The sequence below is a fragment of the Oncorhynchus keta genome, chromosome 5, assembly GCF_023373465.1.
Source record: "Oncorhynchus keta strain PuntledgeMale-10-30-2019 chromosome 5, Oket_V2, whole genome shotgun sequence".
Taxonomy (NCBI): Eukaryota; Metazoa; Chordata; class Actinopteri; order Salmoniformes; family Salmonidae; genus Oncorhynchus; species Oncorhynchus keta.
The window spans coordinates 31725-47288 of record NC_068425.1 but is presented as its reverse complement, the minus strand read 5'-3'; the positions used below and the strand labels follow the sequence as shown (position 1 = coordinate 47288).

The window sequence follows — 15564 nt, the reverse complement described above, 5'->3', positions numbered from 1 at the left end:
GCTTAAAAAAATAATTAAAAAAAGAGGGTGGTAAAAGTGATTACGAATTAGGTCTCATCACCCTCCCTTCGTCGAAATACTTTGTGTAAGTACTGTCAACATACATTCAAAGCTGGGAGCAGTTGAGTAGAAAAGTAGCCTCACCGCTCTCCATTTGTCGTATCCAAAAGGTATTGTCAGGTGTAAAACCAGAAGTAGTCATATGGCAAAGCACAAAAAGAACCAGGCACCAGGCCGTTGAAGCTGGCTGCTGTACCATTTTTTATGTAAACAAAAATTAAACACTTCAGTGTACACGTTTAAAACAAAAGCCTCAAGTGCCAAAATTGTGTCATAAGTCTGTGCTTTACCAATCCAAAAGACTATAGAATATGAAAAAGGAGCCAAAATAAATAGACTACCTTGACTTTGATTGCATCATCATGATCTGGCAACAGGACATGCAATGTCACGACACAGAAGGACGGGTGACGACAGTTTGCGTCAGCTACAATTACAGTGCAGCTCAACCAAATGTCTATGATCTGGTATCGCCCGAGGCGCGTTGAACCATGGCTGCGAAAGGCCCATAAAGAGCTTGTGAGAAACCAGAGGAGCAACGGGTTCTATGGAAACCACCTTGTTTTAGTGTGAGTGAGTGAGCGGGGGGGCTGAGAAGGTTGTACAGTACAGAGACAGACATGACCGACCTACACACAACAGTCTCGGTCTTATGGTCCACACACCTATAGAGCAACAACCACTTAAGGACGTCGCGGAGCGCGGCAAACGCACACATAAAATACACCCACGTGTTATTGCAGTGGCAACGCGAACCTCTTGCTATTCACATTAATTAGTACATTTGCTTATTTTGTTTAAAAAAATTATGAAATTAGAGTGAGAAAGAGCAAGGTATTTCTCACTCCCCTTCATACTATACATAATGTAGTCTGTATGACCAGCTAAGTAGTCAAACTTGGCTGCAGTCTGTGCAGGGTCCTGCTGCACTAATAATCATCAAGGCATATTCATTAATTACCCAAGCCTAATAGGGAAACCCTATTACAATGTCAACGACCTCTAACGTGAGGAACGACAGACCACCTCGAGCGTTTATTGAGTGTGTGATTTTGTGTGTGTTCTTTTGGTTTTACTACCCTTGTGGGGACCAGAAGTCATCACAAGGACATTAAACAAGGAGAATTCTGACAAGTGGGGACATTTCACCGGTCCCCACAAGGGAAAAGGCTATTTGTGGCTTAGGGGAAATAGGATTTTGAATGGGAAACAATTGTTGGTACCCACAAGGAAAGTAAAACAAAAAAGGTGTGTGTGTGTGTGTGTGTGTGTGTGTGAGATAGTACCTGAGCCCCGTAGACATATTTATCCAGCATTTTCCCTCCAATCGATTGACCTCCAATATCCCACACTTGCAAAGTAACATTCAAGTTGCCTGAGGGAAGAGAAAATTGAGAAACTTACAAATCAGTCAAACATGAAAATATGACTTCGTTAACAACGTTTCCATCCAGTTTTTCAGAGAGTATACAAAATATTCACAACAGCTGTGATGGAAACAGGTAGTTTTGGTGCAATTTTATAAATGCAGACAAATTTGTTCGTTCGACATGGTGGGATCTTTGTGAAACACCTTTATGTGCAAATATTGATATAATAAAAATCAGATCAAAGTATGAGGAAATGGTGTGTGGTCCTCCCACAACGACTCGGGAAACTATGCAGTTTATTAGGCTACAGATGAAATATGTTGACATGGTGGTGAAAATGCACAGTGATGAGCTTGATGCTCCCAAGTCAAGGAGACTGAGGATAAATATTTATGGCATTGAGATAAATACTGATAACTAAACACAAAATAAGACGCAAAAGAAAACTCCTGCCCCAAATTATTTAGGAGGGAGGTAGGGAGTGGGAAAGAGCGAGAGACAGGGTACAAAACCAAATCAATATTTTCTTCCTCTGGAAAATGAAAGTGGTGGTTGAGAATAGAAGGAGGGCAGGACCAGACAGTGAGAAGTTGTGATAAGGGCCCTTCCTTCACCTAGAGCGCTGATGGCGAGCCGAGCACACAGTATGGTCACGGCTGGACGAGCCGAGCACACAGTATGGACACTGCTGGACGAGCCGAGCACGCAGTATGGACGAGCCGAGCACACGGTATGGACACGGCAGGACGAGCACGCGGTATGGTCACGGCTGGACGAGCACGCGGTATGGACACTGCTGGACGAGCACGCGGTATGGACACTGCTGGACGAGCACGCGGTATGGACACTGCTGGACGAGCACGCGGTATGGACACTGCTGGACGAGCACGCAGTATGGACACTGCTGGACGAGCACGCAGTATGGACACTGCTGGACGAGCACGCAGTATGGACACTGCTGGACGAGCACGCAGTATGGACACTGCTGGACGAGCACGCAGTATGGACACTGCTGGACGAGCACGCAGTATGGACACGGCTGGACGAGCACACAGTATGGAAACGGCTGGACGAGCCGAGCACACAGTATGGACGAGCCGAGCACGCGGTATGGACACGGCTGGACGAGCCGAGCACGCGGTATGGCCACGGCAGGACGAGCACAGTATGGCCACGGCAGGACGAGCACACAGTATGGCCACGGCAGGACGAGCACACAGTATGGCCACGGCAGGACGAGCACACAGTATGGCCACGGCAGGACGAGCACACAGTATGGCCACGGCAGGACGAGCACACAGTATGGACACGGCAGGACGAGCACACAGTATGGACACGGCAGGACGAGCACACAGTATGGACACGGCAGGACGAGCACACAGTATGGACACGGCAGGACGAGCACACAGTATGGACACGGCAGGACGAGCACACAGTATGGACACGGCAGGACGAGCACACAGTATGGACACGGCAGGACGAGCACACAGTATGGACACGGCAGGACGAGCACACAGTATGGACACGGCAGGACGAGCACACAGTATGGACACGGCAGGACGAGCACACAGTATGGACACGGCAGGACGAGCACACAGTATGGACACGGCAGGACGGCACACAGTATGGACACGGCAGGACGAGCACACAGTATGGACACGGCAGGACGAGCACACAGTATGGACACGGCATGGACGAGCACACAGTATGGACACGGCAGGACGAGCACACAGTATGGACACGGCAGGACGAGCACACAGTATGGACACGGCAGGACGAGCACACAGTATGGACACGGCAGGACGAGCACACAGTATGGACACGGCAGGACGAGCACACAGTATGGACACGGCAGGACGAGCACACAGTATGGACACGGCAGGACAAGCACACAGTATGGACACGGCAGGACGAGCACACAGTATGGACACGGCTGGACGAGCCGAGCACATAGTATGGACACGGAAGGACGAGCAGAGCACACAGTATGGACACGGCTGGACGAGCCGAGCACATAGTATGGACACGGAAGGACGAGCAGAGCACACAGTATGGACACGGCTGGACGAGCCGAGCACATAGTATGGACACGGAAGGACGAGCAGAGCACACAGTATGGACACGGCTGGACGAGCCGAGCACATAGTATGGACACGGAAGGACGAGCAGAGCATACAGTATGGACATGGCTGGACGAGTCCCACCACACAAGTCCCCGTTTCACCGAGAAAGGAAGCGCAAGTGTTCACAGTGACTACATCTAGACTATGTAAAGCTACATTGAAGAGTGCAATGAATAACTGCCCTTGGTGTTACAGTATGCGAGCTATCTCCACCCATCCTCTGCACTCAGACATAAACTTTGTGTGTTTCAAAGACTCGACAGACCCAAAGTATTCCTGCTTATGTGGTGAGTTTAATGGCCATTTGTGTTCTTAGAATTCTTTGCTAGCTATTAGCACAGCTCAGTGGAACCCAATAAATACACACTTAAAACATTGCCATTTTGATAAGTATGAATGCCAATTTTAGATTTTGCTTCAAAAGCGAACATTGAGAATTAGCATGATCTTCATTAAGATTCAAATTGACAAAACTAGCTAAAATTATTAAGTTAATTTCCATCACAGGTCAATCACCCCCCACCACCAATTTAGCAGATGATACATATGGAAGAGGTATTGTTATAAAAAGCACACAGAGGAGGCTGTTGTGTGTGCCAATCGGCCTCGCATCATCATACCCGGCATTGTAAAATGTACATTAAGTTGACAAGCCGAGCCTTCATGGTGAGAGGGGCCAGCGCCAGCTATACTCTCCCCTACCCCATCTTGGAGAGACCCAGAAACCCACACAATACACCCAGTCGAAGGCGGGGCTCCTAACGAAGCTCAGAAGGACCACCCAAACGGCAGATCCAGCCCTTCTCTTCATCAGGTCATCAACACCCAATCCCCCAGAAAATGTTCCATTTAACAACTCTGGTGTAGAACCAACGTTTACTATTATTACACCTACGATATTAACACAGATGGATTACGGAATAAACCCTGTCTTGCCGTGTCATAATGGTTCAACTCGTCTTACTGAAATCACAAGATTGGCGTTGTTTGTGGGATTTCTCATTGAGGGCCTTGCACTTCCCAAGTTTCAAAGGTGTGCCTCATCATCTCTACTAAAACATTTTCTTTCTCCTACCATTACCAACTGAAACGGAATATAGGACTGAATGTAATACTTCAAGTTATCATGTTTATTTTAGTACTTAATCCACCCTTGCTTAAATGTTATTTTATTAGTCAGTAAAAGAATGGAGCTTTTGCAGTCTCATGCATACAGTGGCACTGCTTTAAATTTGCAATTCAAAATTCAACTCCCAATTTCATATGGTAGGAAGTGAAATCGGAGGGCTTTTGTCTAAATAGAGCATTAGTCAAATTTTTATTTTACACATCCAGGAGGATACAGACCACAGGCTTTATTTCCGTGGATTTGAAAGTAAACAAATAAGAACATGAATGTTTTATGTGGTGCAGAACAAAGATCACTGTAAATAGTCCGGGTGGCCATCTGATTAATTGTTCAGCAGCCTAATGGCTTGGGGGTAGAAGCTGTTAAGGATCCTTTTGGTCCTAGACTTGGCGCTCCGGAACCGCTTGCTGTGCGCTAGCAGAGAGAACAATCTATGACATGGGTGACTTTTTTAAGTCCTTCCTCTGACACCACCGAGTATATAGGTTCAGGATGTCAGGAAGCTTGGCCCCAGTGGTAAACTGGGCCCATACACACCACCCTCTGTAGCACCTTACAGTCAGATGTCGAGCAGTTGCCATACCATGTGGTGATGCAACCGGTCAGGATGCTCTTGACGGTGCAGCTGTAGAACTTCTTGAGGATCTGGGGACCCATGCCAAATGGGTCAGCTCCTTTGTCTTGCTCACGTTGAGGGAGAGGTTGTTGTCCTGGCACCACACTGCCAGATCTCTGACCACCTCGTTGTCGGAGATCAGGCTTACCAGTTTTGCGTCGTCAGCAAACTTAATGATGGTGTTGGAGTCATGCCTGGCCACACAGTCGTGGGTGAACAGGTAGTACAAGAGGGGACTAGGCACGCACCCCTGAGTGACCCCAGTGATGAGGATCAGTGAGGCAGATGTGTTGTGTTGTTGCCTACCCTCACCACCTGGGGGAAGCCCAGCAGGTCCAGGATCCAGTTGCAGAGGGAGGTGTTTAGTCCCAGGGTCCCTTAGCTTAGTGATGAGCTTAGTGGGCACTATGGTGTTGAACGCTGAGCTGTAGTCAATGAACAGCATTCTCACATAGGTGTTCCTTTTGACCAGGTGCGAAAGGGAAGTGTGGCGTTCAATTGAGATTGCATCATCTGTGAATCTGTTGGGGCAGTATGCAAATTGGACTGGGTCTAGGGTTTCCGGCATGGTGTTGTGAGCCATGACCAGCCTTTCAAAGCACTTCATGGCTACCGAACACGGTGGAAATGATTTAGGCAGGTTACCTTCCCTTTCTTGGGCACAGGGAGTATGATGGTTATTTTGAAACATGTAGGTATTACAGACTCGGTCAGGGAGAGATTGTAAATGTCAGCGAATGCACTTTCCAGTTGGTTTGCGCATGCTTTGAGTACACATCCTGGTAATCCATCTGGCTCCGCGGCTTTGTGAATGTTGACCTGTTTAAAAAGTTCTTGCTCACATCAGCTACAGAGAGCTTGATCACAGTCATCCAGAAAAGCTGGTGCTCTCGTGCATGCTTCAGTGTTGCAGGCCTCGAAGCGAGCATAAAATACATTTAGCTCATCTGGTATGCTCACGTCACTGGGCAGCTCGCGGCTGGGTTTCCCTTTGTAGTCCGTAATATTTTTAAAGTCTTTCCACAACCGAGCGTCAGAGCTGGTCTAGTAGGATTCAAGCTTAGTCATTTATTGACGCTTTGCCTGTTTGATGGTTTGTCTGAGGGCATAGCGGGATTTCTTATAAGCGTCAGGATTAGTGTCCCACTCCTTGAAAATGTCAGCTCCATGGCTTCTGGTTGGGAAATGTAGGTACGGTCACTGTGCGGTTGATGTACTTATTTAATGAAGCCGGTGACTGAGGTGGTATACTCCTCAATGCCATTGGATGAATCCCGGAACATATTCCAGTGTGTACTAGCAAAACAGTCCTGTAGCATAGTATCCGTGTCATCTGCCCTCTTCTGTATTGAGCGAGTCACTGGTACTACCTACTTTGGTTTGATTGTAAGCAGGAATCAGGAGAATAAAAGTATGATCAGATTTCCAAATGAATGGCAAGAGAGAACTTTGTATGCATCTCTGTGTGTGGAGTAAAGGTGGTCTAGAATTTTTTTTCCCTCTGGTTGCACATGTGATGCTGGTAGAAATGAGGTAAAACGGATTGAAGTTTTCCTGCATTAAAGACCCGGCAACTAGGAGCTCCGCATTTGGATGAGCATTTTCTTGTTTGCTTATGGCCTTATACAGCTTGTTCAGTGCCGGCATCGATTCGTGGTGGTAGATAGACTGCTACAAATAATATAGATACTCTTGGTAGATAGAGTGGTCTAAAGCTTATGAGGTATTTTACCACAGGTGAGAAATACCTCAAGACTTCTTTAGTATTAAATTCAGGCATCAGCTGTTACTGACACACACCCTCGCCCCTAGTCTTACCAGACGTAGCTGCTCTGTCCTGCCGATGCACAGAGAAGCTAGCCAGCTCTATAGTATCCGTGTCATCGTTCAGCCACGTCTCGGTGAAACATAAGATATTACAGTCCTTAATTTCCCTTTGGTAGGGTAGTCTTATATCGTAGATAATCCAGTTTGTTTTCCAATGATTGTACGTTGGCCAATAATGCTGATTAGGTAAACCACCACTACCCTCATCGGCGAATTCTTACAAGGCACCCCGCCCTCCTCCCCCCTTTTCTCCCCCTTTTCTTCAAGCTGATGACGGGGATTTGGGCCTCATCTTGACAAAGCAGTATATCCTTCCTGTCGGATTCATTAAAGAAAAAAATATTTGTCCAGTTCGAAGTGAGTAATCGCTGTTCTGATGTCATAAGACGGACGGTAGCAGCAACATTACGTACAAAATGAAGAAAAAAAATAGCACATTTGGTTAGGAGCCCGTAAAACGTCAGCCATCCCCTCCATCGCTATTATACTATTAAATTAAATGAATATAAAAGAAGGATAAATATAAAATACTCTAATGTATTTACACTGTACTGTGCCCACAGAATGTAAGGCTCACCCCTCTGGACATAAGCTGTGCATTGGCTTCATGGAGGGGGGAAAAGCCTGGTGTTTGCTCTAGAGACAACAGCTTTCAGAATGAATAAGGTTGAGAAGGGGCAGACTCTCCACAATGTGGTGGTACCAAGAAAGAAACCGTCAATCTTGAGATAACCTAAGGAACAAAATAGTTTGGTTCCACCCTGAAACGCTAGGGAAGGAAATACAAAATTCTACATATTTTTAAACAATTTGCAAAGAAATTGAGAAATTCTAATCCCTTGTGTAAAAAAATTCTAAAGTAAACTTTGGCACAACCTAAGATTGGCAAACTAATTAAGGCTACTTTAAGAATGTCTAAATACATGTAGATATGCATAAACAGTATTTAAGATATTTAAAGTCTGACACTGCAGCATATTATATTTTATTTAACGAGGCAAGTCAATTAAGAACACATTTTATTACAATAACGGCCTACCCCGGCCAAACCCGGACGACGCTGGTCCAATTGTGCGCCACCCTATGGGACTCCCAATCACGGCCGAATGTGATACAGCCAGGAATCAAACCAGGGTATATAGTGACGGCTCTAGCACCCAGATACAATGCTCTAGCACCCCCCATGCTTCACAGTAGGTATGGTGTTCTTTGGATGCAACTCAGCATTCTTTGTCCTCCAAACACGACGAGTTGAGTTTTTACCAAAAAGTTCTATTTTGGTTTCATCACCATATGACATTCTCCCAATCTTCTTCTGGATCATCTAGCAAGAATTTTAGCTAGGTAGCCTATGAAAACGAAAAGCGTACTGTATGACAGAGGCACAGATTGTTCTGCCAACATGAAAGAGATGAGGCGGGATTGGCGTTCGACTGGTCTACAAGTAGGGTGGAGGAATGGGCCAAAATACCAGCAACAGTGTGTGAAAACCTTGTGAAGACTTACAGAAAACATTTGACCTCTTATATACCCTTTGCTGGCAATGACAAAGTATTGAGATAAACTTTTGTTATTGATCAAATACTTATTTTCCACCATAATTTGCAAATAAATTCATTTTAAAAAATCCTACAATGTGATTTTCTGGATTTTTGTCTTGTAATTTTGTCTGTCATAGTTGAAGTGTACCTATGATGAAAATTACAGGCCTCTCTCATCTTTTTAAGTGGGAGAACTTGCTCAATTGGTGGCTGACTAAATACTTTTTTGCCCCACTGTATGCATAGTCACTTTAACCATACCTACATGTACATACTACCTCAAAATCAGCCTGACTAACCGGTGTCTGTATGTAGCCTCGCTACTTTTATAGCATCGCTACAGTTATTTTTCACTGTCCATTTACTGTCGTTTTATTTCTTTAGTTACCTATTGTTCACCTAATACCTTTTTTGCACCATTGGTTAGAGCCTGTAAGTAAGCATTTCACTGCGCACGGCACACGCAACAAATAAACGTTGATTTGATCAGTGTGCCTATAACAGGTAAAGTTCAGTTTGTGCGCGTGTTACCGTGTGTACATGCATGTGCAAATGTATGCCTGTATCTGTGGTGTGGTACAGAGCAGGCCGGCAATCCTAAAGGAAGAAGGGATCTTACCTGGCAGAGTTATTCTCTTCAGAAAGAAATCAAGGCCAATGGTTTGTTTGTATTGTTTCCCAAAGGCCTCCTGTGCAAACCTGGTGGCGAGGGACGTCTGAAACAGAGAGAAATCATGCTAAGCGAACGACTAAATTCATTGAATTTCAAGCCTTATGAACAAGCTTGAGTGTTGGAGTGGTGTTCTGTATGACAACCAGGCCTGTTCCTTAACTGCAAATGACGTGGGCCTATGACTTTTCTCAATAAATCTTTTTAAAAAGGAAACTGTTTGGGATGACGTTTATCTGAGCCATTGTAATTAGTATGAGATGAGCTAAAGCAATTACAACTCTGCTGTCTTAAACTGTCAACGCCCAACTAACAGATAAAACAGGTGTTTGGGTAGACACGGAATGCATCTGGACTACAGCCTCTAATCGCCACAAGAAATCCAAAACTCCATGTCACTTAAGTTAGGCTTGTCTGAAAACAAATGTGATTCACATAAAACAGACTTGACATGCCATGTTTAATTCATTTTGATGGATTAGCCATCTTTAGAGCAATGTGCTTACATAAACACAGGAATATTGAAACAGGAGCACTTCCATTGTATTTACTACTTGAATATCACAAAAAAAAGGGCATATCATTTTTTAGGAATTGTTTCTTTACATTCAAAGAGCATTCACTTATGTGACAATCTACCACCATTTATTTTCAGAGATATTTCAAGTTATGCCAGCAATAGGTCAAAAATAAAAGAAGAAACGTCATACGGAACACACCAAAAGGGAAGGCACAGGGGACTACAATTAAACCTGCCATCTACATAGAGCGCCTTCAGAAAGGTGTGTTACAGCCTGAACATAAAATGTTACATTTATACCACACAATACCCCACAATGTCAAAGTGGAATTACGTTCTTCAAACTGTTAAAAAACATTCATTACAAATGCAAATCTGAAGTGTTCAAACCCTTTGTTATAGCAAGCCTAAATATGTTGGAGTAAAAATGTGATTAACAAGGCACATAATAAGGTCGCATGGACTCACTCTGTGTGCAATAACAGTGTTTAACATGACTTTTTAATGACTACCTCATCTCTGAATCCCACACTTACAATTATGAATTCAGCTGGACGACAAGAAACAGGAGGGCAGGGCGGGAAATATACTTTTTGGCCACCCAAATTTGACCTGCCTCTACAAATTTATAGCATTTGTTCTCCTATGCTGTACCCCACCCCGCTTTTCACCACTGTAACATTGAGATTCTTTCTTACAGTGCTGGCTGACACACTCATAAACTGCTCCCAAATGTTTTGTACGACCACCAGTCAATTCTACCAGTCAATACTAAAATCTACCAGCATTTGGCTGGTGGCTGGTGTTAATTCCCCACCCTGCAGGGGGGCGTGCTGCAGTGGAACGGGTCGAGAGCTTCAAGTTCCTCAATGTCCAAATCACTAAGGACATAAAAGTGGTCTGCACGTGCAAGGTGCATGAAGACAACACCTCTTCCCCCCTCAAGAGGTTGAAAACGTTTGGCATGGGCCCTCAAATCCTCAAAGTTATACAGCTGCAACATAGAGAGAATCTTAATTGGCAACAGTACTTCCCTCGTTCACATGGCGCCGACAGACATGGCAGCTCTGCTTCTAGCTTCTAAGCAACTTTGCAATATATATATATTTTTTCCTGTGTTCTCTTCCATTATTAGCCCAGAACACTGTTATTACATACAGCCGATATCAGAGCGGTGGTAAATCACCAGCATTACGACCAGAAATACCACTTTCCCAAACTGGATCCTTTGTTTGTACACCCCAGGGCAATTGAACTCATCCCAGAAGCTGCTCCAAAACCTGGCCTGATGACTCCTGGCTGTCCCCAGTTCACCTGGTCTTGCTGCTGCTCCATTTTCAAATGTTCTGTCTGCGGCTAGGGAACCCTGACCTGTTCACCGGATGTGCCATCTTGTCCCGGACCTGCTGTTGCTCTCTACCGCACCTGCTGTCTCGAATTCAATGCTCGGCTACAAAAAGGCAACTGACATTTACTCCTGAGGTACTGACCTGTTGCACCCTCTACAACCACTGTGATTATTATTTGTCCTTGCTGGTCGTCTATGAACATTTGAACATCTTGAAGAACAATCTGGCCTTAAGTGGCTATGTACTTCACCCGGAACAGCCAGAAGAGGACTGGCCACCCCTCAGAGCCTGGTTCCTCTTCACCCAGAACAGCCAGAAGAGGACTGGCCACCCCTCAGAGCCTGGTTCCTCTTCACCCGGAACAGCCAGAAGAGGACTGGACACCCCTCAGAGCCTGGTTCCTCTTCACCCGGAACAGCCAGAAGAGGACTGGCCACCCCTCAGAGCCTGGTTCCTCTCTAGGTTTATTTCTAGGTTCCAGCCTTTTCTAAGGAGTTTTTCCTAGCCACCATGCTTCTACATCTGCATTACTTGCCGTTTGGGGTTTTAGGCTGGGTTTCTGTATAGCTGAATCTGCTGATGTAAAAAAGGACTTGATAAATACCTTTGAATGATTGAGATCACGACTCCATTCTGCTCCTCCCTTCCCATAGGTAGAAACACAGACAGGAAGTACCAGTGCTAAGGTCTATTCAACGCTGGTCTGTCCAATTGGAATCCATGCTTCAAGATTGCTTTGATCAGGGGGACTGGGTTAAGTTCCGGGTTGCCTCAGAGAATAACATTGACGGATATACGGACACGGTGACAGAGTTCATCAGGAAGTGTATAGGGGACGTTGTTCCCACTGTGACTATTAAAATCTACCCAAACCATAAACCGTGGACAGTGGCAGCATTTGTGCAAAATTGAGAGCATGAACCACTGCATTTAACCATGGCAAGGTGACTGGGAATATGGTCGAATACAAACAGTGTAGTTATTCCCTCCGTAAAGCAATCAAACAATCAGACAAAGTGGAGTTGCATTTCAATGGCTCAGACACGAGCCGTTTGTGGCAGGGTCTACAGATAATCGCGGACTACAAAGGGAAAACCAGCCACGTCTGGGACACCGACGTCTTGCTTCCAGACAAGCTAAACACCTTTTTCGCCCGCTTTGAGGATAACACAGTGCCACCGACGCGGCCCACTACCAAGGACTATGGGCTCTCGTTCTCCATGGCCGATGTAAGTAAGACATTTAATTAAGTGCGTTAACCATTGCTAGGCTGCCGGCCCAGACAGTATCCCAAGCCGTATCCTCAGAGCATGCCCAGACCAGCTGGCTGGAGTGTTTACACACATATCTCAATCTCAAGTCTGACACCAACAGGCTCCTGAACAGCTTCTATTCCAAAACAATAAGAGTGCTAAATAGCTAACAATGTTGACCCTTTTATTTGTGCACCGTCTATGCACACACAGGACTCTACATACTCACTCACACTCCCAACATTCCACAAACTGAATCATTTTCTCACACACACACACTGATAATCACATATGCTGCTGCTACTCTGTTTAGCATATATTCTGATGCCTAGTCACCTTACTCCTATACCTACAGTATCTACCTCCATCCCTCCAGTATCCCTGCACATTGTAAATATGGTATTTGGAACAGACTGAGCCTGTATATAGTATGCTTATCTACATTCTTGTGTTCTTAATGGTATTTCTTGCCTTGTTTGTCGTACCTTATGTTATTTTTAGTATTGCATTGATTTGATTACTGTATCGTTGGGTTTGGAGCAAGAAAGGCTCTATCTGTATGGTCCCCTTGGTCGAGCAGTGAATTTCAAATACAGATCAACTACAAAGACCAGGGAGGTTTTCCAATGCCTCGCAAAGGGCACCTATTGGTTGTTGGGTAGAAATAAGCAGACATTGAATATCTCTTTGAGCACGGTGAAGTTATTCATTACACTTTGGATGGTGACTCAACACCCCCAGTCACTACAAAGATACAGGCGTCCTCAGTTGCCGGAGAGGAAGGAAACCGCTCAGGGTGTGATAGGAGAAAACTGAGGATGGATCAACAACAATGTAGTTAATGCACAATACTAACCTAATTGATAGATTTTTAAAAATTCTATACAGGTTTCCTTTTCAAATCCAAAACATGCAACAATGCACTAAAGTAATAGTGAAAAGGAAAGTGTGGCAAAGTGTTATCTTGGGGCAAATCCAATAGAACAGATTATCATGCGCCATATTTTCAGGCAGAGTGGTGGCTGCATTATGTTATGGGTATGCTTGTAAATTGTTAAGGACTGGGGAGTTTCTGGATTTTAAAAAAAAAAGAAAGAGCTAAGCACAGGCAAAATCCTAGAGGAAAACCTGGTTCAGTCTGCTTTCCAACAGACTCAGAGACAAATTTACCTTTCAGCAGGACAACAACCTAAAAACACAAGGTCAAATCTACACTGGAGTTGCTTACCAAGAAGACAGTGAATGTTAGAGTGGCCGAGTTACAGGTGACTTAAATCTGTTCAAATCAAATGTTATTGGTCACATACACATGGTTAGCAGATGTTAATGCTCGTGTAGCGAAATGCTTGACCTGATAATGGTTGTCTAGCTGATGATAAACAAATTTTTATTTGATTTTTTAAAATAAATGGACAAATATTGTACAATCCAGATGTGGAAAGGTGTTGGAGACTTAACCAGAAAGACAGATTTTCATTAGATGCCCTTGGCTATTTCAACATAGGTTGCGGTGTCCTTATATATTCATTCAACTTAAGCCTGTGACTCTAAAATCTTGAATTGAAGAAAAGGTCTGAGAAAGTCAACTTGTTGAGTGTTTCAACCTCAATGGTTAACTGCACATTAACACTGGAAACGTATTACCTAAAAATGGATCAATTGAATGGGTGGGTTCACAGCTCCAATCCAGATGTGTTGGTCATTACTGAGACATGGCTAATTAAGGAAGAGTGTTTTGAATACTGATGTTAACCTTTCTGGTTAATTTGTTTCAGCAAGACAGATCTTCCAAATGTGGGGGAGTGGCAATCTTTACCAAGGAACACCTTCAGTGCTCGGTTGTCTCCAAATTGTTTGGGGACAGACTTGGTGATTTGCTGGTTTTAAGAATTACACTTTCAAATGGCTCTTTGTTGACTGTTGCTGGGTGCTATCGTCCTCCATCAGCACCGGCCTGTGCCCTACCTACCCTAAGCGCTCTCAAGGCCCCTTACACTATAAGTCTGAATTTGTCCTGCTAGGTGACTTAAACTGGGACAAGCTTAAATCACCTGACCTAGTCCTAAAGCAATGGAACTCCCTAAATATATCTCAGATTAATACCAATCCCACAAGGTATGACTCCCAAACACCCAGAAAAGGCTACTCTCATCGATGTTATCCTCACAAATAGTCCTGATAGGTATCATTCTGGTGTTTACTGTGATCACGGTTTTACAGCCTGTGTTATGAATGGCTGCTCAGTGAAACGATCTGTCCTGATTGGTCATAGACCCTTGCTAAAAAAAACTTTAATGAACAAGCCTTCCTTCATAAACTGGCCTCTAATATGGTATAGGATCAGCTTGATCCCCTGTCGAAGACACTTGGACCTTCTTTTTTGATATTTTCAGGGGTATTGATAACAAACACAACCCCATAAAGAAAATTATAATTAAAAAACAGGTTCAGCACCTGGTTCTACCGTGATCTTGTAGAGTTACTCCACCACAAAAATTGCATTTGGTGAAAGGCTCGGCACATGCATACTCAGGCTGACTGGCTCTCGTTCAGGTAAATGAGAAGTGCACTCGGGCTGACTGGCTCTCGTTCAGGTAAATGAGAAGTAAGTGCACTCAAGCTGACTGGCTCAGGTAAATGAGAAGTAAGTGCACTCAAGCTGACTGGCTCTTGTCCAGGTAAATGAGAAGTAAGTGCACTCAAGCTGACTGGCTCTTGTCCAGGTAAATGAGAAGTAAGTGCACTCAAGCCGACTGGCTCTTGTTCAGGTAAATGAGAAGTAAGTGCACTCAGGCTATCCGGAAGGCCAAAGTTAGTTACTTTAAGGAGCAGTTCTCTCTGTGGGTCTAACCACAAGAAGTTCTGGAAAACAGTTAAAGACCTAGAGAATAAACCCCCCTCCTAACAGCTGCCCATGTCCCTTCATATTGATTATGTGGTTGTTACTGACAAGCACATGGCTGAGCTCTTTAATCACCAACTCATTTAAGTCAGGATTCCTGTTCAACTCAGCCATGCCTCCTTGCCCATCCAACATTTCCTCATCTCCCAGCCCTTCTAATGCGACTATCCCCGATGCTTGTCCCTCTTTTTCCCTGCCCAGCAA

The 15564-nt window shown here is 44.7% G+C and overlaps 1 protein-coding gene across 2 annotated transcripts in view; it reads right to left on the bottom strand.

Moving 5' to 3' along the window:
• The window catches only part of LOC118384215 (ras-related protein Rab-28), a 50380-nt gene that overhangs the window by 29195 nt on the left and 5621 nt on the right, over positions 1–15564 (bottom strand). For both annotated transcript variants that reach the window (XM_052518324.1, XM_035770535.2), the window contains exons 2-3: positions 9286–9382; positions 1347–1435 (exon numbers count right to left, since the gene is read on the bottom strand). In XM_052518324.1, coding sequence (XP_052374284.1) covers positions 1347–1435; positions 9286–9382 — 186 coding nt within the window. The remainder of the gene's footprint in view (positions 1–1346; positions 1436–9285; positions 9383–15564) is intronic.